The sequence below is a fragment of the Mugil cephalus genome, chromosome 13 (genome assembly GCF_022458985.1).
Source record: "Mugil cephalus isolate CIBA_MC_2020 chromosome 13, CIBA_Mcephalus_1.1, whole genome shotgun sequence".
Classification (NCBI taxonomy): domain Eukaryota; kingdom Metazoa; phylum Chordata; class Actinopteri; order Mugiliformes; family Mugilidae; genus Mugil; species Mugil cephalus.
The window spans coordinates 23,202,632-23,229,160 of record NC_061782.1 but is presented as its reverse complement, the minus strand read 5'-3'; the positions used below and the strand labels follow the sequence as shown (position 1 = coordinate 23,229,160).

General features: G+C 40.8%; 1 protein-coding gene across 1 annotated transcript in view; it reads left to right on the top strand.

Annotated features, from left to right (window-relative positions):
• The first annotated feature begins 5,322 nt into the window (after window positions 1-5,322).
• The window catches only part of LOC125019114, a 65,026-nt gene continuing 43,819 nt past the window's right edge, over window positions 5,323-26,529 (top strand). The window contains exon 1 of the mRNA XM_047603625.1: window positions 5,323-6,432. Within this exon, the coding sequence (XP_047459581.1) occupies window positions 6,322-6,432 (111 nt within the window). The 5' untranslated portion in view covers window positions 5,323-6,321. The remainder of the gene's footprint in view (window positions 6,433-26,529) is intronic.

The following is a 26,529-nucleotide window of genomic DNA, read 5'->3' as shown; positions in this document are numbered from 1 at the left end:
AAAAAAAAAACAAGAGAGTAAATTTATCTTCCTTATGGTTTCCAATTTTAGTACACTTAATATATATTTTTAGCTTTAGTTTTACGCTAAAATGATGTCAGCCGTTAAGTCATTATCTCAGCTTAAATATGCATCCAGTGCAAACCAGTGATGACTGTCATGGCTTGCTACATTTTTTATTTTTTTTTTTTTTTAATATGCAGCGTTATTCTGTCCTCTCCTGCCTTCGAATGGAGCGCATGAGCTTGTGGTTCTGACACGGAAGGTCATGCGCACATAAGGCTTGCCGTACAAGTGGCTGCAAAAGCTGTAAGTTGCAAGAGCACTGCTGCTAGGCAACTGCTGGTGTCTAGAAGCGAGAGGTGGTGTCACGGGTTATTAAGCTGTTAACGACCTGGCAACTTAATGTAGGAAATTCAAAAGAGAAAAGAAACAAAAGTTTATGCGACTGAAATAACATGTCACAACTTCAGAACTCTGATGTTACATGCGCTTGTGAATACCGCAAGAGAGTTTTCTCATGAACGTGGTGAATACAGTCTAATTTAAAGACAGAATTCATCAAGCTGCTACATTCAGAGCCAATGTAGTCGTGTCAGAAATGCTGCAGTTCCTTTAATGTCCACTAGATGCTGGCTCCAACAGCAGTTGGTTCACGTAGACGTCCACATTAAAATCTCTCTCTCTCTTTACAGCAGAAATAAACTAGTTTGTGGCCTGGTACAAAAACAGTTTTGGTCTCTAGAGCTAATTTCACCATTCATGAGAACAAAAAAATTTAAATAACACCTATTTAACTTAAAGTAAGGCTTAATTAAGTGACAAGTGGCTTTCCTCACAGGTTGCTAGCTCTCTGCCTCAAGCCAACTGACACGTCAACTTCTTCAACAATTTTATCTGGGAGCTATAGGTGGAGTCAGGCAATTCCAAGATGGCGACCGCCTGTGACACCACACTGAGCTTCAAAACCACTCACCAGGAATCCTACGACTGATGTTAAAGAATGTCTGTCCAATGTTATGTACAATCCGTTTTCTTCATCTAAGTTAAAGGGGACATTTGTGAATGGCTATAAAGCGCTGCTCTGCCACACACAATAAAACACATATAAAGTGAGGACATGGACTCAAGCTCAAAAGGTCATAAATTAGAAGATGTCTGGAGGACTGCATTGTCCTGTGAGCATGAATCCAGTATGTCTCTGAGAAGCAGTGACTTCAGTATATCACCATCTTAAGGGGGGGGCAACAGTTTTGGTTTTCAATTCCCCAGAACTTTAATAAAGCTGCAGAGCCGTAGTTCGCCTATGCATAATGTTGCTCCATAGCATATTCCATATTGTGAGGCCATATTGTTTATTTTATTTGTCTGATATACCTCCAAACCACAAGGACATTTCTACACCACATGTGTTCTGCCGCAGTCTGCGACTGTTGACAGCTTTAGATTGAACAAGTGGTCACTGGGGGCTGAGTAGCAGCCACATATCCAACACTTTTTACTCTTATGTGTTATAGTCAGGTTGCTTTATGAAAATGCCAACTGCCTTCTTCTTTCTCTCCTGTCCTAAGAGTTGCTAGAAAGCCTCGTGAGCACATTATTCTTTTAGAGCCTAAAGCAATGTTTTATTTCTCATCGTTATTTACACAGTGAGGGTAAAAATTTATGTCAAACATATTTCCGCTTGCTTAATCTCGATAGGTCTGAATTTTGAGAAGTCAGTTTTATTAAACCGAGACGAGGTGCTTCAATTAATTCTATACCAGGCACAAATCCATAATTCATCTGCTTTTCAAGAGTTGTTTTTTTTTCCTTCAGGGAACGTTAAAGTGCAAAAAGCGAGGGGTTTGGACATAAACAAAAGTTTGCTCAACACTAGGCTCATTAACAATCCATTTGCATGCAGTGTGAGCCTTCAAAATGTGAGACCAGCCAACTATGCTATAAATGAAAGGTTCAGTCCAGTTATTCTGAGATTAAATTCTGATTCTTCTCATTAATAACAGATGGCTCAAAACCAACATTTCCAAGTGAGAAAATCCAAAAGTAAGTATGGCCAGAATTAAAGAATTAATAGAGGAATTGAATTGTGCTGAAAGTGATGATTAAATAAAGGAATCATTATCTCCCGGAGATTTACTGTAGTTCTTAATATCGTGAAGCCTGCTATTTCCTATTGTAACACAGAAACGTTTCCTATTTTTGTGCTTATTCAACCATGAATAAACTATAATCACTGTCTTATGGTTGTTTGACTGCAGCAACAAATTAAGTTGCAGTTTAAGTCCATTGACTGTATATAAAGATAAATGAACCCTCCATGATGTTACAAATAGTTTTTCTGAAGAGCTGTTGAATCTCATCGCGGTACGTTGAGCCGTCACCATTTTGGCAGGGCCTCACTCATCCTAACTCCAGGCTAATTCAAAAAGGGAAATGGAAAGAAGCTGGAGCTGTATCATAAGCACTTTTTATACCAGGCTGCAAATGCATTTGTTTCTGATGGGGGCTGACTCATTTTTGGACACATTTTGTGACACTTCACTATTACACCTTGATTTTTCAGCTTAAGTTCAGTGTGTTGCATCTTAGTTCTGACCAATAAATAAAAAACAATGAAATAATAAAATACCCAAAACACAATTAAAATTTGATTAAAAACTCTATTAAAACCAAGAACAAAAGCAGAGGTTTAAAGGAGATCAGTCAGCTGGTCTGATTTCCTCAATGAAAGGACACGATATGATGATATGATATGAAGAGTTCAACCAAAGTTGCCATTTTGGATTTAAAATGTAACCAGTTTATCCTTGTAGATGCTTGAGTAAAATGTTGTCATGATTAGAATTTGAATTCCTGAGGTATGTCCACATTGTCATCTGATGCTTTCCCTCTTTTGACGAGTCAGCTTGGTGTCCAACCCTCTGACTGTATTTTAAGATGGACGAACCCTCCTGGATGTTACAGAGGTTTCCTAAAGAGCAGTTTTGAAGCTCAGTGTGGTGCCTACAGCCATCTCCATCTTGGCAATGCCTGACTCCACCTCACTGAAGGACAATTCAAAAACAGACAGAAGAGGAAAACGTCCAGTAGATACCACTTTTGGAGGCAGTTTCTAGTGGACAGTTGAAGAATTGCAGTTTTTGTCACTTGAGTGTTCATTCAGCTTCATATTTCCGTGGAGGTTCAGAGGTTGCAGGTAGGTTTAGACTTCCTCTGGGAGATTGTTCCACAACTATGGCAACAGCATGTTGTGAAGAGTTTAATAAAAGTGTTTTTAGACAATATTATGTTCTTTATGAGCTGAAAATTGTTGTGTGTAAAAGAATATTCTTTTATTACGTCCAAAAACATGGTTTTATGAAGTCAAAGTCTTCACAAGGATGAGCCCGGATGGACGGACAGGTTTTTAACGGCATGAAGACAAAAGGCCTCCGTGTTTACATATGAATAACAGTATTAGATGAAGAGCAGGGAAATAAATACATAAGTGGAGATAGAAACATGGATTCTGTTTGTGTATTAGAGATTACTGTGGATTCACTAAGCATAATAACGGACGGATGTGGACTCTGTTTTACATACCTTCATTTCTCACCGTCTTGTGACTCGGTGTGAGTCAGCGCTGTCTCGCCTGGTTGCACAGCTTCTTCCTGGCATCAAGCAGAGACACAGTATCTCCCCGCCACTTGTCTCCAGTAGATACTAGAAAGATGATTGTCAGATTCTGTTATTTGTTTTGAAAGAATTAAAACTAAAACTTCTGCTCTAATGCGGTACCATGTTTTCACTTCATATACTGAGACTGCAGCCTAAAACTAGTGGTAGAACAGACCCCCCCCCCATAAATGTACGTACGCACTGCTGTGACAACTGTGATTTGTCCAAAAATGCATTTCCTTGTTCTCATCTCTCAGTGGCCAGACAACCACCTGCGATGCATCAGACATCTTTTCTCTATCCGGTTATAGCGCCACATTTATTAACTCCAACATGAGCCGCTCAGTTCCAGTCATCATCGTTATCAGTACAGAGAGGACAAGAAAAACCAATAGACTGCAAGCCAATATTATTTTATGCCATGTAATCTTGATGATGGACCATCTAAGGCCTACCTGTGTCATTTGTGTATTTAATTGTGTTTTCTTCACGACTGAATTCCTCAGGATTCTAGGGGAATGTGGGTTCACACAGACTAACCTGAGCATAGGCAAGACACAGAAACTGACACATTCACAATGAATGAATTCATTTATGGAGCTGTGGAGAGTTTAGAGCAGCAGCTTTAAGGCCGTAAGGTCACAGGTTTGCACAGATGCATGTCCATGGCTGAGGTGATGAACAAGCATCAAATCCCCAAACTGCTCCTTAGGAGCAACTCACTGCTCCTGAACGCTGTTGTGTGAACCCATAAAGGGGTCAAAAGCAGAAAAGCATTCCCACAAGGGATCAATAAAGGAAATTAAATATATATATAAAGAAATAAAAATTACTGCAGGGCAAAACACAAAATCACACTCCATGGTCCATACAAGGGTTAGACCCTCACTTGCCAGTACATTAAGTACACTGGTGAAAACAAATTCATCAAATTGCACCTTCATGACTGTTGTGATGTTCAGTTGATGTTGAAACTGTGTCAGAAGGTGGTATCACGGATGCAATGTGGTACTGTTAAACTGGAGTGAAATAAAAGTGTGTCTGTGATTTAGCCGCAACCACTACAAACTATGGCATCCACAATGAAAACACATGATGAGCATGAAGAAGTTAAGATTTAGCACATGACTGTCATAACTGTGTCACAAATGGGTTTGAAAAGCTGAAATGGAAGAGATTTTAATAGCTAGAAGAAAGAAAAAAAACCCACAACACCTCCTAGGGGCCCTCTTCTATCTACCCTTTGACCCCCCAGATCCTAAGATCCGCCCCTGAACAGTATCACACCACAGAGCCTCCAAAATGAAAACTTTAATAGTGCAGGGCTGCATTAAAATGCATTCATTCCCACTAGTGTACCTAATGAACTGGCACGCTTCAGTATTGTAAAGACGCCAACTGCTTTAATTTTCTTTCTTTCTTTCTATCTTTCTTTCTTTCTTTCTTCCACCTCTCTGCATGTTCCCTGCTTACCAGTAGGTGGAGCTTGTCTCCTTTGGCTGGAGAGAACGAGGGAAGGAGGGAGAGAAGGGGATGATTAAAGAGAGAAGAGAGGCAGCAAGAGGAGAGGCTGGGAGAGGTGGAGGGCGGGAGGGAGGGATGGAGAGGGAGGCAGGAGAGAGCAAGCGTCAGCACTCCATGTGTTAAAAGGGCAGATGGTAACCGCGGGTAACTGAGGAGCAAACCACTCTGCTGGCCGCAGAGCAAGAGATCAGCGGAGAGAGGGAGATAGAGGGAGGGAGGAGAGCGAACACATGCAGCGCAGCAGAGGAGAGGAGAGGAGCATCTGAGAGGAAGCTGCACGACTGCTCTGACAGAGAGAAAGACAGAGGGAGGAGAGTACTTCTTCTTCTCCACACTAACAAGGAGGCAGAGAGCAAAAAGAGGCGAAGAGAGGGAAAGAAAGAAAGGCAGGAGATGTGGAGATAGTAAGAGGAAGGGAAAAAGTATCCCTCCCTGCCACTTAGAGAGATAGAGAGACAAAGAGGAAGGCAAAACAAAAGGGGTTGGAGAGACTGTGGAGTGAGGAGAAGGAGGCAGCGGACTGGAGATAGTTAGAGGAACTGCAAGACTGATCAGTGAGCGGCTGAGATTTTTGGGAAGAAATTCAGACTCAGTGAGAAAGAGAGCGAGAGAGAGAGAGCGCGAGCGGGGGAGAGAGAGTCAATGACTGGGAAAGATTGATGAATGAAAGATGGGAGCAAAACATCTGGAGAGAAAAGATGACTTAGAGAGAAATATTTAACGAGGGACAGGCATCTCGGCGGGAGGCAGTTTAAGGGAGGAGACAAAAGGGAGAAGGAATAAAAAATAAATACATTTCGAGAAAGACAGGAAATAAAGGAGGAGCAGGGGGTGAAATATTTAAGAAAAGACAGGGGTGAGGGGAGACGAGCAGGGAGTGAAAGAGTCAGAAACTTAGAGAAGAGAGAGAATAAATCAGAGAAGCAGAGGGGGAACTGCTCTCTTCCTTTTCTTTTTTCTTTTCTTTTTTTTGAAAAAAAATCTTAAATCTTAGTCCCTCCTCTTCTTTATAAAACAAGGAGGGGAAATGAGAGGAGCAGGAGAGAGTTGAGCAGCACAGCAGAAGAAGGAGATGAGTTTTTCTTCAAAGTCCAGGTAGATTTTTAAGGTAGATCTTTAACAACACAAGCGCATCCAATGGCGTGCTACTACATTGTGATCAGTTCCACCCATCTGCGTGACGGACAGCTGAGGAGCATCAAGGGGGTGTTCAGGGGACCAATAGGAACCAACAGCCAAAGAAACACGGTAAGGCGTGATCACGGTTACTTCTCTCTCTTCTCTTTAGCTGCCGAGTTTGAAGCTGTTCTGTTTCATGTTTGACATCTAGACGGTGGGAGTCAAGTTGGACAGCTTTCAGACTCACATCTTTGAATTGAAGCGTTTCCTCTGTATTTATTTCAGCTTTGAGCCTGCTCACATTTATCTGACATAAATCCAGTCAGAGTGCATGCCCCCCTCTTTTTTTTTTCTTTCTTTTTTTTGTTTTGTTTTAATTTTCTGCATCAAATAGAAGCCAGGAAATCATTACCTCTAAATTACCCTGACTTAAACCACTCCCACTCGCTTGATTGTCAGGTCCTTAATCATTGTGTTTGTCGACTTAATTAATTGCCACTTCCATTAGGTTAATTGACTCGGTATTGGAAGCAGAAAGATGCAGTTGGGGGGTGGGGGAGGCCGGTGAGGGTCCCCGTTTGTTACACTAAGAGCTTCTCTGGCTCCGAGTCCGTATTTAAATTTCTCGTTTTTTTCTTTCTTTTCTTTTTAAACTGCAAGTGTTTGAGGTCGGCGAAGAAGTCAATAGAGTTGTTCTTTACTCTTTTAGGTTTCCTGCACATTATTGGGTGTAAATTCCAACCATATTTTAAATCACAAGCATCCTTAGTTTAGAAAAAAAGGCACTAGATTAAAATGTGAATGGAAATGAGCTGTGTGGATTCTGTGGAGTCATGAAGCTGTGTGGGACGATTTGAACTGGCCGGATGAGTCACACGCTTCTTTTACTTCTTTTTTTTCTCCCTCTCATTATCTAAACTCCAACTAAACCCCGTGCTTCATTCGTGCTGAATGTTACAGGCAAACATAATTACAGCGAGTCCTTGTAGGGGTGCACCAAAAATTCCAACGAGCTTCAAAGAGACGCATCTGATGAGACGTCAAGAGGTTTACTGAGGGCAGTGCTACAGTAAGCTCATTATAGACACGGAGCACTTGCTGCTCCGCTCACTAGAAATAAAATGACACTTTTCAATTTGTTTTAAAACTTAAACCTCTTTAAATCACCTTTTAGCAACGTCTCCCGTTATAAGGTCACGTATTGATCCTTGAAATTAAAGACGGTGCTCATGAAGCGATCATTCTAACACCTCTGTAAAGTCTTTTGTTTCGTTTCGTGCGACATCGCGTCTGATCGTATTTCACTTTTGTCAATACTCTTAATAAGCCTCATAAATCAGAAATTACGATGACATATCACGGTGAAATGACAGGGCTATAAGTCTTAGGGCGAGACCAGCCTAGACTAAATGAGCAATGCATCTGACTTAGCCACCAATTAACTGGGAGGCATACAACGGAGCCTGCAGCAGCCTTGAAATGCTCTGCAGGTGCAATGCTGAGTGTTCTCTTATTGCCTGTTTTTTATTTTATTTATTTATTTTCTTATTATTAAAGGCAAAGGTATGCGCTGCAAAAGGTCAACATGCACAATATTGAATATTTGTTGTTGTCACGCTGGTACAGCATAACGGTGCAGTTAGGGCTTAAAAGAAAATATGGGTAACTTGATCACATCTGTTACTGTTATTTTCCAATGGTGCTGCGGAGCTGGGGGCGTTGACAAGTTCAGTTCTTTTTTATATTTATATAACTGTAATGAAGTGTTGAATGCCTGTTAATAAAGTGTCTTTGATTGTGTTTTACAGCCAACTTCACCACTACCTAATCACGTTATTAAACCTCAATTTAAATTTAATTAATTAATTCCTTGATTGACACATATCAGTGTTTTCTAATCAACTGTGGAAAAACACACCTGCTGATCTTTATCAGTAATATAATAAATGACAGAACAAAACAACTGTCAGAAAAAGATGTGGCTGTGGTTAGGAAACAATCATAGGTTGTAATTGTACGGCCTTTGGAGACGTGGTTACTTTAATAACCACTTGCCCGACTTTAGGAAATGATTGTGATAATGGTTACCAAACTCCATTGAGTGTTTTTACTCTTTAAATAAACACTTCCACACACTTATTTAAAATAATTAAACTAATCTCTCACATAGAGTAGTGCTTTAAAGTGCTTTCTACACTGATCAATTCCAAAATATCCCTTCTAAATTCTAAACCAAATTAACAAAGAAAATTGCATGTGTTGATCTTGATAGATAATTGATTAAGCACTGCCGTGACTGAGGTTTGGTTATAGGTTTAAGCATAAAAAAGATCTCATTCGGATCATAGCATGTCTGTGGTAAGGATCAGGGGAAAAAATCATGGATTGTCATTTTTCAAGATCGGAAACATGGTTACTTTAATAACCACCTGGCTGTCAAATGATTGTGGCAGTGGTTAAAAGAAGCAGATGTGACATGTTGTCAGTCCTACTAAAGATTTCAAATGGAAATGGATGCTTCTTGAACTCAATGCAGTTATCATTTCTCGTACAGCACGTTGGTTCACTGGCTTTGTTGGGTGTCTCTCTGGTCTGGGTTGGCCCAGGACTTGTTAGCTTCAGCTAGGGACCACAGCTGTAGGGAGAGAAACAGCTGTCTTTTTCTTTATTTTTACATGCTTAGTAGCTGCCTTGCTAAAATTTGTCACACATTAGTGTCACTTACACACATCCAGGTGTTTCCTGATCAATTCAGACTGAGGTTTAGTTATACATTTAAGCAGAAAAAACAGAGAAGCCAGGTCAGGAAACAATTATGGGTTTTCTTAATACATTTCTGGAGTTTGTAGAGAATCATTTGGGTAATTGTTTAAGGGAGCCGTCGTTGGCTGCCTCTCAGTTTATGGGCGGTATGTTTTACAGTACAGTGTTTTTCTTTCAGTTTAGGGAATGCAAATGGAAGTTTCTGAGTTTTTGATTAAAACACAATTAGTTTTAGAAAAGCATTGATGTTCACTGGCTTGCATAGGTAGGTCCAGGACTTCTTGATAGGTAGGTTCAGGACTTCTTAACTTTGACCAAGGACTAAAATTTCACTGTTCATTAGCCGCTTTGCTAATGTTAGTTGCTACTAATCCTACATAGGAATCCATTAATCTGATCTTATTCAGAGTGGGAAAGACCATGTTGCCTTGCCTTGAAGACTAGATTCGCTAGATGAAAGGTATCCTGTTTAGGTATTTTTACCTTAAACACTGTGACAAACATGGTATCTTGTCTGGTGGTAAATTTTGCCTTCACTGCTAACACAATGGAATGACTTTTCAATGAGAAAATTGTACTAAGATTTGAATGACCCTTTTCACGTAACGCTGCTGTTGGTATAAAACGGCAGCTATTTCCTGTTTGCTGACCCATCCATTCACCCTGACTTCCTCCCTGTGCAGAGACTGTAGAACAATGAAACAATATTTGTTCATACTTGAAGGACACAAATCACAACTACAGGACCGAAAAAGATCTTTGTCACTTGAATGAAAAACATGTTTTTCTTCAGAGGAAAATCTTGGATTTCTTTTCCCTCTCTCAGTTATTGGAAGTGTCTTCCGGACACGGCGCTTTTCCAACTCCTCTCTAACAAACTTCATAGCTGTACCCAATTTCTCTTGAAAGACTGTCAAAGGATAAATAGACGTGGATTATCTTCAAACACACTAATTATTGTGCTTCATTAAACAGATGACAAAATTAAGCTGTTATATAGCACCGTCAACAAGTTAGAGCTTTCACACTTAGTAAATTATGTCAATTTGAGAAAACATAAGGTAAAGTTTCCATTGCTTACACATTATCATAAATAACATGTTCTTTAATTAACCACACAAGAAAACTCAGGCATTTCAAAGGCGCGTATTCAACTCTGTTCGTCACCTAAGCCAGAAATAGAAAGCTATATCAAGACTTTTAATTGGCGAACAACCACACATGACTATCACTAGTCACCTTGGATCCTCAGACACCCAAGCTAATTTTATCTGCAAGTTCTTTAGCACAGGCAGGTCTGATGAAATTGCATGAAACGATCAAGTCTTAAAAATTCAAATAACATGCTCTGTGCACAGAAAATGAGAGAGATATGTTTGCGCCAGCACAAAAGGACTGCATGAGAGCGACATAGGCAGAAATAGGCATCAGAGTCTGAAGCCAAAATAGAGTAGAGTGTTGAGATCAGTGGCATGGATGAGTTTTGGTTGAATGAACTGAGTTCGTCCTCATGATTTTAAGCATTTGTTTTCTTAACTGTGACAAAAAAACCTTGAATAAGCAGTTTGACTCTGATCTGACAGACTGATATACAACTCAACATTATTTCTGTAAGTACAGGATGCAAAATATTTAAAGCAGAAAATGACAAAAAGCTGTTTAAAGAAATCTTTTATTTTTAATAGACAGAAAGAAGGCGGAACTTTCTTGTTCAGTAATTTTTTCATGTGTGTGTGTTTCATGCTTAATGAAAAATCATAATACACTCCTCCTCGCAGCAAGTGACTGTGCGGGGAAAGTGTAGCTTTGGACAGGAGTCAGGTGAAATCAAGACCGGAGCTTTAAAATACACAGTAACGGGGAAGCAAACCGATAAGACTGTCTGAGTGATGTTAAACCATGAAGGGCTGCAGTAATGAAGACAGGTGTCTGTTCAAAGTCGGCAATTCTTTCCCCGGCAATTAATTCAGACTTGATGTTCACTCTGATGGATTATGCAACCAGGGCAAGATTAAGTCTTGTGAATAATTTGTATTTAGGACATGAATGCATAAAAAAACAATAGATGTCTGAAACTGCAGACAAAATACATCAACACCTTTAAAGCACAGCATATTAAGTAGGGTAATTTGCAGCAGATGAATACTAGAACATCATTTTAAAGACAGATATAAGGAAGTAATAGTCCCAAATGTTATTCTAAAGTATAAGAAAAGAGGATTTAAACCACTTTGGCATCTGCATCTTGCTCCTGGCAGCGTCTAGTTATCTTAGTTTATCATAAAAACAGCTCCTGATAGACTGACTAATTAATCCGTTTTGGCTTGACCATTTGCAGATATAGCTGCTTGGCTGTCTTAAATCTCTGTTGTTCAGAACAGGGGAGGTGGTCTTGATAACGTTAAGGTAACTGTTAACAGTCAGCAAACACCCTCTAAATATAGGTTGACAATCACAGTGTCAATCACAGAGAAAACAACAGACCCATCCATCAACCCTGACCTCCTAAAAATGTCAGATTAAAAAAAAAAAAAAAAAAAAAATCTGATCATTTAAAGGACTTCATGTTCCGGCTGCCTCAAACACTCAGGTTCAGTAGTGACCATGGGAACAGCTGTGGACAAAACAATCCCTTTAATAGCCTGTTCTGGGGCTTTCAATCACATCTGACCTTGAAACTCTTTCCTCAAATCAAATGGAAATTTTAACATGTATTAGTGGTAGTACAATTAAAAATAAGAGCCCTAACCACATGAGGAATATTATATGGTACCTGTAAGCTGAAAGTTTTTTCCCTAATTGCGTTTCATTATTTCAAGATTTGAGTGAACTGACCCTTTGAATCTTTAATGAGAGCAACAACTGAAATATTTTGCTTCACCTTTTATTGTTTAAGGAAGGTTGCTTCAATATCACGCTGTATTTGAGCTTTAATTATCATTTCCTGTAATTTTTGACACTTTGTTGCTCGACAGGTGAGTGCTTCGCCGCTTACAGAGCAAACACATCTCACACTGCATGCTGATATCACCCACTTCTCTCCTCTTCAAAGGAAAACAAATCCTTCTAACACTTTGAATCAAATGTTTTCCTGTACCTTAATTGCTCAAAGGTGCCAAAGATATCTGGGCATGTTGCCTGTGTCTCTCTGTGCTACTATTCATTCTGTCAACACGACTCTTCTCATAGCCCCACTGGGTGGTCCAAAGTCTGAAAGCAAGATATATATATTTATTTTACCTTAGTCTTTTGTCATTCACTGCATCCCTGCTTTTCATTTTTGTAGATGAGACAGTTAACACTGGCTCCTCCAATTCATAGCCCACCAGCTGTGAGGGAATGTTTCACACCTTTTCCAATATTGGTGAGGCCAGAGTTGTGTTGCTATAGAAACATTGACTCCAGTAAGTTAAATAACACTAATTTCCTAGTCTCTACTTGGCACAAAAGAAAAAAAGTTGACATCAGATTCCTTCTGAGCATTAATTTTTTTCTCAGCAGTAACATTTTTGAGTTGTGTTGTTTTTGAGGCTTCTTGTGGCGGATGTGTGAAGAGCACGGCCACTGCTGGGGAAGTGGCAGCAGTTTGTCTCAGAGCTCCTGACTAAAATCCCTCTGACTCCAGCAGCAAAGCCAGTAAAGTGTGCTTTATTTATGTTTGTCAGAGGTCTGAATTTAGGGTTGAGTGTTGATTAAAACCACAGGTGCTGCTGACTGCCTTATAAAAGCAATAATGTCCTTGAGCTCCTATGCTATACTGCAGTATCCTCATTTGGGGCTATTGGCTATTTGACATCAGGCCTAACAACACCCATGACAATACTACCCCATAACCTACTGCCTCTCAGCTCGTAATGCTTTAAACCTGTGTGTGTGTGTGTTATGAGGTTGGAGCTAACTCGCCAACAACATTGCTCCTCAGTCCATAAATTAGCACATATGAGGACACTCTGTGCATGCGTGTGTGTGACTGCGCATGCATGTGTGTGTGTTTTCACGGTTGCGGGCACAACGGTGAGTTCACATGGGTTCGGGGTTATGCATGTCTGCGTATGCAAGTATGCTTCTCTGTGCGAGCGCACGCTGTTGTTGTGACTCCCATGACACAAGAATGTGTGTGTGTGTCTGTCTGTGACGGAGTGTGTATTCACTAGTTGTGAGTACATGGTGTGCTTCATTGATGTGTGAAACATCAGCTATGACTGTGGAGCCATCTGCTCCAAAGGGAGAGATAGAGTGCGAGAGAGTGTGTGTGCGTATTTTCTTCAACATGAGTGGGTCTGCGTGACACTGCAGTGTGTGTGTGTTTGTGTGTGAATTTCTAACACAGTTGGACTACTTGGCTGAACCAACAAGTTGTTTTCTTTTTTTTTTTTTCTTGTTCAAGTGGGACATCATAAAGTTTCAAAGCTGAGCCACACCTCACAAAAAATATCTCATCTTCTACTACCGCTTATCCTCACTAGGGTGGACAGGTCTACAGTCTATCACAGGGCCAACACAGAGACAAACAACCATTCACACTCACACATTGGGTCAATTTAGAATCACCATTTGACATATTAAGCATGTCTTTGGAGGTGGGAAGAAACTGGAGTACCTGGAGAAAACACAGGCACAGAGAGGACATGTAAATTCCACCCAGAAAGGCCAGAACTGAACTCAAACACAGACCTTCTTCAGAAATGTTTTTTTATACCTAAATTGCATCAGTGCAGATTCTTTACATACCTGGTGGTTGTGTGAAGTAAAATATATGAATATGAGTCTGATAACACGTCATTTGAACTTTATTCAGCCAATACTGAGAAAATGATACATGTCATTGCAAAGTCATTTTGTTGTAAACATATGCAGTTACATGTTGCTTGAATGATGCGCCACCACATAAAGCCGCCCAAACAATTTGATTGGCCTGGCAGATCCAGAGCTTGATCAGTTCCCAAAAAAGCAACTCCAGACCAAAAGTCTGGCTGGTTTTCAGGCTATGGACATAGTCATGATGCACACACATAAAACAGCACTGATCTCAGTTCTTAAGCAGCGCTGGTGATCCATTAGAGACTGTAGCAGTTAAAATATTCTACTGCGCCCCAGATGATGTTGGGGTTTATTTACATACAGAGTGAGAAACTGAGATTGTATCTGGAGATGCATTTGGAGACTCATGTTAATTCGTGGTCTGAACACACGCACCTAAAGCTGGTCACTTACAATCAGGCATGCCAGATCCGATCTGATCTGAGCTTAAGGTGTGAACAGGCCCTACGAGCTGCTTAAGTGTTAGCAGGAGGTTGTTGGGGTTGATGGTGGGTGTACAAAGCAGATAACTCTCGTCAATGTTTGTATCAAGACACAAGTCTGCAGCTATGTTTGGGCAATAAAACCACTGGAAGTTGAGGTTAGTTCCAATTTATGATTCATTAGATTAAAGCTTAAACCACTAATTGTAAAATATTACATTCATCTAATTTGCATACATTGAATAAAAAAAAAAAAGAATACTCCTACTTATCTTAAAATGTCTACATCTATCTTTAGGCTGAAATGAGCTAGTACGTATGGACTTATGATAAAAATGCCAATTTAACACCAGTAATAATCCTGCACTGTTTCTTAAAAGGATTTCACTTTCATTCCACGATCATGCAACTTTTGCAGCAACTCTTGTAGAATATGATATTTGATCAAATACAGGTGTTAATAAGTGTAAGCAGGTGACTTTTTTCTTACACTTGAAGGACTGCTACATGGTAAGATCCTACCGTGTGATTTCCACAATTTGTCAACAAAAATGACATTTACTATGAAGCTCAGTAAAGCCCAACAGAGTAAATTTCTCTTGCACAAAAATGAAACCTCAATATTCCACATGAAGTATTAAACAGCGTGACACCAATTGGATGTTTCTCTACGCAAACACCAATGTCTGCTAAACTGAGTGCCCACGCTGATGGTGTCCATGAACACAAATAAAAAATGAAACTGGCTTCTGCAAGTTTTATGTAACCCAAACATCAGAAACATTTTGAAGTTTTATCATTTAATTTGCAAATCAGACTGCTACATGGAAAAAACATGTTTTGCAAAAATCCACACTCTTTAGCTCTACAAAATCTTCACGGATTTGTTTTCATCCTCATAAAATCCTCAACTGTAACCAAAGACTCTCCGTGTGGCCAACTCCCATTAGGCTGAGAGCAAGCCAACTGCAAAGGATTGCGGCATATGTTGTTGTTGGGTTCTCACAAAATAACCACTGCAATTTTAAATCTGCTCACCCAGTACAGCAGAAGAGTAGCTACAGACTTAAGCTTCTTAGAGATCAGTTAAATCAGATGTGTTTTTGTCTGAGTGTTGGTCAACTTTCTGCTGTCTAGTACCAGAAACCTTTTAACACCTTCATACATCAGAGACAGTTGAATGGAGGACTGATTTTGTAAACACAGTCTTGGGGGTTTTATACCCAAGTCAGCTTTGTTCTGACTGTCTCATGAGTTGTGAACTAGAAAATGTTCTCTTGTATTCATAAGATCCCCCGGGGTTGTATTTGCCATCACGCCACGCTCTGCAGAGCAGCTCCCGCTCATACATCATGACGGCCTCACAGGTTTGTGCGCTCACAGAAATCTAAAAACACAAAGTCTTTAAATGTAGTGGTGTGGCTCTTTAAGGAGAACAGCACTCTGAGTGATTAATTTTTCATCTCAAGATGTTCTTAATGAGTTGTGGAGAGCTGCGGAGATGTTAAAGTATATATTTATGTAGCACGGTCGCTACTCGATTACCATGGAAACTGAGGTAGCATGTTGGAGGTGAGTGGGCGTCAACGCGACTTGGATGAACCCTGCAAATGTGGTGGGAGGGACGGAGAGAAAGAGAGATAAGGAGTCAGAGACAGAGAGAGAGAAAGTGACAGAGGAAATAGAAGCAGATGGAAAAAAACAAGAAGTAGAAGTTTGGTTGCTATGAGAAGTTTGCAGGTGCAGTTTTTCGCTTCCTTTACTTGTCTCTTTTCATCTGCTCTTCTCGTACTCCCTATTTTTTTTTCCGTGTCTCTTGCCCTCACTCATTTTCTCTCTCTTCTTTCCACTCGTTTATCTAGAATAGCAGATAATGTGACGTGTCTGCGCCTTCAAAAACTGCCAAAAAAAAAAATTACAGTTTAGTAATGAATAAACATACCTTTAAAAATATGACAGTAAGCCCAAAGAACAACCCACACGCCCCGTCCACATGTATCACTCATCACTTTAGCTGACAGTTGGTCTCCAGTGGATGTTCCAGGCTCTGGTTGCCACGGTAACCCTCTTGTTTATTTCCCACCCTGAATGTGAGTGGACAAAGCTAGAGCCACTGTCACCGCTCCATCTGGGATCAACATCAGCGAGGTGGTGGTAGGAACCAAAGACTTGGACAGTGTTTCCTTCATGTAAACATTTGAGGAGCTCTGGCTTTGTGTCATAAGACAGTCTACTCCAAGTTGTGTTTTTTCTCCCACCCTCTACGTAATACACTGCATTTTGACGACTTTCCATGGTCTCTTCCTGTGTGGCTTTTTGCATTTTAAGGAAAAATCCTCTGTTACCAGGGTTACATTAATAACCATTTTGGTGTGGTTATGATCCCTTAGAGACAACTTGGTTATCAGTTTGTAATGGGAATGTGAGTCCTCTAACATGCTAAAGGTTCATTTGCCTAAGGTTTAATTTAACCAGGTGTTTCTGTCCTGTCTCTATGGGTCATGAATATTTTGCTAAGAGCATTAGGGATCTCTATCTTGTTTAAACGTTTAAGGTTGTGCATAGTTTTCTCTTCACTACGTTGCTATACTGGAAAATTTTTAGTGATGTAATTAAATATTCAGAACAAATGATGTTTGTCTTGTTATAACAGCGTTTTCTTACAGTGTGGTGAAGTGAAAAGCTGACCTTTTCTTCTTGATGATTCGAGGAGGTAAAACACCATCACTAGAACTCAAGTGTTTTTCAGAGCAAATTCATGTTGTAGCTACAAGGCTGAGGTTATTGTAATCTGTGGCCATGACTTAAATGATTTTTGAGTCTGGCATTACCACATCCCACTATTTGGAGCAAAAAGTTAGCTCCTCAGTCATTGTCTTTCAGGACATCCTGTTGTCCTCCTACCTCCACCTCCATCTTCACAGTCTCATTTTCCATTCGTCTGGGGTTGTTGTTTTTTTCTCTCCAGAAAATCTGCCTCACACACAAATAAACCTGCCCCTGTGAATGATTATGATATGATAAATATGCAGGTGATTAGGTCAATGCACAAATTCTGTATGGAGATCCCAAATGTAGTTAGCAAACTCAGCCAGTTTCCTGGCTATGTTTACTTTCAGCTAGACTTGAAACACCTTAAAGTTATTCATGTAAAGATTAGGCTTTTAGGAGTTCACAGTTTTCCCTAATTTACACTCATTTTCTGTGATTCCTTGTTTCCCTGAATCCATACGGTGGACAGAGAGATCAAAGTTATCATCAAAGTGTCAGAATAAAGATATATGTTACTGTGTCAGAGAAAAAAAAATATGAATTTCTGTTCTCGCCTAAAAAAAACACATCATTATTTAGAGTAAAAACCGCCCCTGATATGTGGGATCAAATCCCAATTCAAATATATAATATTGTAGATCTGATAATATAAGATCTGATGAGTAACTGTGCAAAAGTAGATGGTAAAAGGGTGAATCTGAACAATTTTAGAGATGTTTTAGCCAAGGCATTTCCAGGCAGAACCACCAATTGTGCCATTTTGGCACAATGTGTGCCATTTGACCTTTCTCGGATACCAGCATTAAAAACTAATTTAATTTCACTAATATTTCACTAAATAAAAATACACAGTTTTGACTCATTCACCCAGACCATGTCTAAAAAAAGACCCTCTGTGAAACTCAAAGGAGAATATCTTGAACACCAATTGTACCAATTTTAATGACTAGCACTTCTTTTGACCAATCAGAGTCAAGAGAATTGAATGCCGTGCCCAAATTTACCTTTACAACCACCAATGACAATCCAGAGTGAAGTAAACCCAAAGATTGCATATAGTCAGACACCCTACACTTCAACCTAGAAGCCTCTTCCATTTGATTTAAACAAACATGATCGGCATGTTTAATTTCAAACTAATGCAGAGTCATAGGAGAAGCCATTAGCAGCGATTTTTGGAGCTGGAATAAAACTTTTAATTACAAAACATGATGATTTTGCGAATGTTAATTTTTTCGTGACTCTTTGGCTTCTAGCTCTCTGAGTTTTTGTTGCACAGTGAAGAGACAGACATCATTGTAATCAGCAGAATCTCTCTCTTTTATATGGCATTTGTTTGCGTGGCTATCTTGAAGTGGTGAGGTTAGTAGAAGCACTACATGAGATGTACGCCGTACTCGTGTTTTTGTCACTTTCCCATACAATTGCTTGGGGTTTTATTTGTGTTTTGTTCAGGTGGCAATGCCTGATGGAGGATTTTAGATGAGTTTCTCCACATCATTTTGGTGTATTACATGTTCAGAATGGTGCATGCTATCATGCATTTAGACCATCTGTAGCGCACAGATCTCACCTCAGCCCCCCCATACAGGGGGCACTCTGGTCTCAAGTTTTGAGACATTTCTTACTATCGTTCTTGATTCAACAGTCATTCCTTTGATTCCCTCGTTTTGTTTTATCCTCTCATCCATTTTTTGTTTATGCCCATCTTGTCCTGACCTTTTTATTGTATCTATTCTCCTCAGAACAACAATTCTCAATGTACTCATCTCTTCCTCTCCTTATCCGTTGCTTTCTTCTCACTGTTTCTTGCTCTTCTCATCTCCTGACTTCCTTGTTCTATTTTATCCTCCTGTTCTCTCAAAAGATATGCAAACATGCCTTTTCTTTATTCTTAGCTTCGACTCTCCTTATCCACTTGGTTGTCTCCTCTTTTTCTTCCCCTCACTTACTCCTCCGAGACTTTCGTAGCCTTACATTCTACTTGGCACTTCATCATGCTCCTCCTCTTTTTTTATCTTCCCCTCTTCCAATTCCTTTTCCTTTCTGTAAGACTCGTTCAACCTTGCCTATCTCCCTCTTCCTGTTTCCTATCCTCTCTTTCCTTTCCTGGTTTCAACAACTTTTACAACTTTGGTATCCTTTCATCTCTCTCTTCACAATTTTCTTCGTTGCTCTTCATCTCAACATGACAGTGGTACCCTTGCTTTGTATTTGTCTTTTCCTCCCTCCATCATATCTTCACTCTCTTCCCCTTTCTTCCCCTTCTTCCTTTCCTGTTTGTCCCGTTTTTTCAGGCCGCTGCCTTCCTTTGCTTCTCTCCTCATCTACTTTTGACAAGATCCTTGCAGACCTGTCATCCTCTCATCTTTTCTTCCTTTTGTTTACCTCCTTCCGTGCTTCTTCTCCTCCCCTCCTCCTCTCTTTTCTCCGCTCTCCTCCCTGTACCTTTCATAATCATGTGCTGCTCCTCCAGTTTGCTTTTTCTCTCCTCTTTCGCCTGCTTTCTCCCCAATCTACCCTTTTGTTACCTTCAGTTGTTTTCTTCTACCCTAGCGTTTCTTTCCCTCACATCTTCTCCTTCTGCTCTGCATTTTCTCCTTCCAGTACCTATTTTCCTCTCATCCCACTCCTTCACTCTTTTCTCCACTTATTTCGTCCTCATTCATTTTAACAAGGCCTTTGTTATTTTATTTTTTAATCATTCTTTCCTCCTCCAGTGTCTCCTCTCCTCTCCTCATTTTCAGTTTAGTGAGCGGTAAAAACAACCATAAAATAATAATAAAAACAACAACTGTCCCGTGATTATAAACCCATCTCCATCTGGATCTCTCACACGGACACACACTGAGCTGAATGGGAAGTCAAACAGAAGGCCAATAAGACACGCTTGACTGCAGGCGACACTGCAGAGTGTGTGTGTGAGACACAGAGAGATAAAGCGAGACTGTGCGTGAACAGAGAGAGTATTCACTCCTGTTATTGTGTGAACCTCGTGTCCTCGCAGCCACAGGATGATGAGATAACTCCTGAAACGTTTTTGTCGATACTCAAGGGAATGTAAAGACAGCTGGAGGTCAGGAAGAGACACTGGGTCTCGTCACAGAGAAGCAACATTGGTACAAACCGGCGATGAAGCTTAAACCAGATCAGTGGTCCATCAACTGTAACTAAATGAAAGAATTAAATTATATTAGACCAACCTGCTTTTTATTAGCAAGGTTCCAATCAGTACTGGGGCCGATCCTGACATTTTTACAATAACCAGGCTTCAGTCAAGACGATCTTTTCTTTTAGGTGGGCCATAAAGCAAAACCACATCAGTGTAGTGTCAGAACTTGGTCTTTTTCTGTTTTAATTTTATTAAAACTGTGTCAAAGCTCAAAGAAGAAGAATGAGGAGAAGAACCAAAATAATCTTCCATACCGCCTAATCCTCATCAGGGTCACGGGGGATTCTGGAGCCTATAGCAGCTGGCATCGGGCGAGAGGCAGGGTACACCCTGGACAGGTCGCCAGTCTATCACAGGGACAACACAGAGACGCCTAGGGTCAATTTAGAGTCACCAATCAGTCTAACCTAATGAGCATGTCTTTGGAGGTGGGAGGAAAACCCACGCGGACACAGGGAGAACGTGCAGACTCCACCCAGAAAGACCCGAGCTGGACTCGAACCCGGACCTGCTCATCATTATCATACATTATTATTATGATTGGTTGTGTTGGGTTGTGGGAAAGCGTCTCTATATCCTGCTTTCTGGTTCACTGTCTTGTGATCTTTTGGATTTAAAAGAAGAGAAATGTTTCCTCAAGGAAACATCAAGGCAAAGAATATTACTATTATTATTATATATAATCTATAGATTCGGCAGCAATAACAGCAACTAAAAATTTCCTGTAAATGCTGATCAGTTGTCTACAGTGGCTTAGAGGAATTTTAGCACCTTTCCTCAATACAGAACTACTTCAGTTCTTTACATGTTCGTTTGTAGAACATCTTGGTTCTTCAGGTTGTTGTCTTGCTGCATGACCCAGATTCTCATTAGATGCAGCTCACGGACAAATGCCCTGACATTTTCTTTTAGAATTCCCTGGAATAATTCAGAATTCATTGGCCCAGATGTAACAAAACAGGCCCAAATAAGGACATTTACACCCCCGTGTTTCAGAGACAGGAGCAGGATCTGATGCTAGAATGCAGTGTTGTTTCATCGCCAAACGTCTCTCATTTAAACAAAGCAATTCTACTTTGATCACATCTGCCCACAAAACATTTTCCCAGTAGTCTTCTGACTTGTCTACATGAGGTTGATCAAACTGCAGAAATGGGTGGAAATGTTCTCTTTGTAGAGCAGTGGCTTTGTCCTAAGTTGCTTAAAAATTTCTTTGTGTTCATTTATCATCTTGTTGTTACTGGAGCAGTAACAACAAGATGATACAAGGATGAGTCAAGTAAAATAACAGTCTGTATTCAAATGCAATGAAGCAAGAAAGGAAAGAACAGAAGGATTTCAAAGACACTTGTTGACGATCTCTCGGTGACCATAAAGGAGACAAACCCTCGTTATCACTGTTTACTGGCTGTTGGCTAATGTCCGGTACAAGTCCTCTGAGCAGAGCGGCCAGCGTAAACACAGATAAACACAGATGACATATAGATGTCCTTGCTTTGGGGCACGTCGGCAGCGTCGGCCACTGTTGATACCTGAGATCAAACAAGTAATACCTTCTGCTGCTCAATGGCCTTTCTAAGAGGAAGGCAAGATTGTCAGATATTTTGGCACTCAGGCTCTGCTCTAATGACACAGCAGACGAGCAGATAGCATTGATCAGAGTGACCCCTCTTTCTAAATCAATAGGAATGATCCCATCTAGATAACGTTACAAACAATCAATAACACTCTGTGTGTTTGTGTCTGTGGGAGGGGGGGTGTCTGCACCGATGACCTGACCTGAGTCTTAGTGAGGCTACCTGTGTGTGTCTCAATATAGTTTTGAGAGAGCATTTGCTTGTGTGTATATGTGCTTTGGTTGTTTGTGTGCTGGGGGTAGGGTGGGGCAGCTTAAGGGCAGCCAAGGTGAGGCGTAATGGGACTCTGACCAGATCCAATCTGGGACCACTTGTGGCAAAATGAATTGGCTTCACACACGGAAGCCGAGTCTATCCCTGAATGTGTGTTTGTGTGTGTGTCTGTCTGTCCTTCTTTGTCTTCTTTGTGTGTGTGTCTGTGTGAATGTGCGCCCAGCTGTCTATGTGTTTCTTGGAGTGTGTTTGTATATGTGTAAAGGCCATGCTTGCTGTGGAAAACTAATCTAATTCTGACAGGTTCGCACAGACAAAAGGGCACATTTATTAAAAAAATAAAAAATCACGACGCAGCACATCGACTTCGTACATCGAAGTGCGTACACACTCCTCGCCGGGTGAACTTGTCGAATATTTCACACACCAGCCGCCACTTTGTGACCGTCTGTGATAAGTGTAAAATGCCACATGATTGGCTGTGTTGCGTTGTGGGAATGTGTCTCCGTATCCTGCCTTGTGGTCAACTGTAGTAACGGGACCCAGATCCTCGTATTCTCCACATCTGCCTCAGTTCTATGTCACTTTAGAGACTATGTATCAGGTAACCTAAACATGTGGATGAATGACCGCTCCTTGTTAGACAACTTTTAACTCAGATGTATAAGTGTCTTTTCACCAAATCAGAGAGGATTGGGCGACTGGGTTACCACATTAATCACTTTACAGCATAGGTCTTCAACAGGGGGGTCGCAAAATCTTTGGCTGATTAGATACTTTTACATATTTTTTCAATTTTCCCCCACAATTTTCCCCCTTGAATTGAAATTTCTTTAAATACACATTAACATGAATCCAACATATTTTAGTAAAGGGATAAATGAAAGGCAGAAGACATCATCTCTCAGTCACTCATTCAGCGATACACTGCACCATTTCACACAGAGCACCACACTAATTGAGACCTGTCAAGCGAAGCTCCTGTACACAGTAGGTTCCTCGCAATTGGCGGGGGGCGAGAGCCTATTCAGTCCCCATGTGAAATCCTACACACATACTGCAATATATATACCAGTTAGGTATGTTTATGTTTATGTCAGTTGCACAGCCACTCTACTGTTGCAAATGTGTGAAATATTTTTTTTATATCTGAACCACTGTATTATTTGATTAGCTTAACACTGAATGCAAAATGATAATAATTATGTATATTTGTAAATAGTGCTAGGCTGAGTTTAATATAGAACACATGTAGTAGGTAGGAAGTCCCTAATTAATCTTTTCAATTTGGGTTCCTGAAAAATGTTGAGACCCCTGCTTTACGAAGGCAAATAAGAAGTGAACGCATCTGATGAACAATTTCCTCATCACCTGGGTATGTCTGTGAAGATGCCCAGTCATCCTCATCATGGTATACCCAAAAAACAAGCTGAAATAAGAGCAACTTCTAGAGTGTCTCAAGGATATGGTTCCCACTCTTCCAAACAGTCTCTTGGATATCTTCACTCACACATGCCTGGTTTCTTTGGGTGCATCAGCGTTTTAGTAGAAGTTTATGAAGGCCGACAAGAATTCTTTCGTTTGACTTTCAAGCATTCACCACATGAGGTCCACAAAGGTGAAAGTGAAAAAACTTCAAACTGCTACCAAAAGAAAGAAATGTGACGGCCAAATTAAACGGTGACAAATAGTGACTCACTCAGTTAACTTGAAGAATAATTCGGCTGATCCTAAAGTAGTTTTCATCTGATTTGAGGCTTGCCAATGCCTTTAAATACAGTGTTTTGGTCTCCTACTGCCTTGGTAAAGTTTGATGATGTTTTAGTGCAAAAAGGCAAAGATTAAGTTTAGCTGCTTATGTTTGCTGATGTCTTCTTTATGTCTTTCTATTTGCCACAGTACATCATTGTCAGCTTACTTAATTATTGCCACTGAGACTTTGAGATACCGACAGCTGCCAACAGTGGTGTTTCCAAAACAACAACATGGAACAAAGGCAACTAGAGTGGATGACTGCGAATCTGCACAGACAAAAGCAGTTTTCTCAAAACTTTCGTCAGTTGAGCGCCAAGCTTTTTGTGCTTCTGACTTCTCATGACATAACCACGAGCTCACAAGATCAATAAGATTAGAGGTTAAAAGCCGAATGGTCAGCTGAACCATCTCACCTCCACGTTTTCTACATGGTCACTTCCAGCCTTTATAACCTCATCTTGAATCCTCCACTTGTTCTCCAGGCACACAAATCGAGTTATGCATCGTGACTCTAATGAATAATGTATTGTTTTTTCCTGGGAGGACAGTTTGTGATAGAACTTTCAGCTACAGTGGAGAAGATGGTCATATTTCAGGTGTAGTTTCACAGGTCTCCACTCATTGTAAGTGCTGCAAACCTACAGAAGATAAGCTTCTGAAACTTTCAAGATAGATTTCCAACAGAGTACAACTCCTTTAACCGCAAAGTCACTCTCCTGCCTGACCATCGTCTGATCACTCCTACTTATCAGATGGTTTTTAAAACGACTTTCCTCAGCCATCTTTGTCGATCACAGCTTTAATATCACCTGCCTCTGAATTCCCTCTTTTTTTTTTTTTTTACATCTATTTCCGGCTTCCCTCGGTTTGACTCGTTCCTCACCACGCGCCCCCATGCAGCGTGGAATGTAAATAAACCAACATCGAGAAGCCACAGCCACAGGACGCACAGACACACACACGCACTGACACACACACACAGATTTGTATGCGGAAATCAGTTCCACGGTGTTTCTATTTCGAGCCGGGTTCGACTTCTTTGTAAGTCTGCCGCGCCGCCTTTAGAGCGTCTCTTGGTTGTAAAATAAAAGCTGCGGATACATGTACTTCTCCACAAAGATTTGTTAGCTCTCTCCATTACAAGATGCGCGTCTGTGTGTGTGTGTGGAGAGAGGGAGACAGAGATAACATTGTTCTCCCAGAAATCTATCAGCGCCAACAGGATTGCTTTTCCCCCCGCCTCGCTTTTTCCTGTGTTTCATTCCTGTTTCCATCTCCCCCGCCTCATCTCTCTCTCTATCCACTGTTCCCCTTCCTGTCATCCTCCCTCCCTGTTTCTCCACCGCCTTCAGCTCTCTTTCCATTACTCTCTCCTCTCAAGTTCTCCCCAAACAGAGCACCAGTTGCACTTTATAACGTCTAGTTTTCGCAGCTGCCCACCCAACACAGAGGTTCACCTGGACACAACGGATTGCCGGACCTACTTGTGTACGGGGCGTGTGCTTGTGTGTGTGCATCGGCATGTCTGCGAAAGCGATCTTCTCTAAATGATAGGCTGCCTCCTCTACCCCTGACAGAGAGAGAGATAGATATGAAGACGGCGGAGAAATGGGAGTAGCGGGAGAAGTGGCGAGGCGGGGAGACGGATGAGAAGACAGGCCATAGAGAGAGGAGAGAGGGATGGGGGGGGGAGTGAGACGATGGAGAAAGATACAGAGGAGAGGACGGGGCCGGGGGGAGGGGGTGAGCGATAGAGAGCGAGGGAATAAAGAGAGATGTATAGGGATTAGGTGAGAGGGAAAAAATTAGTTATGGCGGGTGCAGACAGGAGACAAGTGGGATCGAGGTAGGGCGCAGCAAGGTTGTACTTTGCATTTGTCAGTTCAACTCTGTTATACTCAGAATATCTAATTTCCTCATGTAGGAGGGCAAACACATGCGGAGCGGAACATATGAGAGGACTGTGGCGCAGAGATGTGATGCATAAGCAAATAAGTACCTTTTATAAATACACGTTAGCGGCCGCGCTGAAGGTTATAAAACTCTCAGAAAAGTGCAGAGCAGAGGGAGACAGACATCTGCGTTGAAGGATTTCATTTCGAAATGTTCTAGGAAAAGAACAAAACCACGCAATAGAACCTCAAGTTCACCGGTTCATGAAGAAGAAATAAATAATTCAAATACTCCCCCAATAAATAATACGTTTTAACATCTCGCCTGTTGAGTTTGATGATGACTAAAGGGTTTTAAATCTGTTCTTCTCGCTGGTATAACAGTATGACGTTCTGTAGCCTATATACAATGATTCTATAATAAGAAATTCCACCTTGGACTTTATTTGCCCGGCAGTGATGCTGTGAACTTACATGCTGATAACGTCCACCAATGAGCTTCTTTGAAAGATTAATAATAAGTAAATAATAATAATAATAATAATAATAATTATTATTATTATTTATTTTGGTCATACCACAACAAACCACCATCAATTATCAGTTCAGTAGCTCAGATGTAATAATAGCTCCATCCATCCACAAATCTGTCAAAATCTGTGTTGTGTCTATGCAAAGTCTGGTCCCCAGCAAGTAAACCTCCAAAGGAAGAGTCTAGGAAGCATCGTCACCGGGCTCCCACACCTCTTCAGCTAGCCTCTTTTGACATGAAGGAGCAG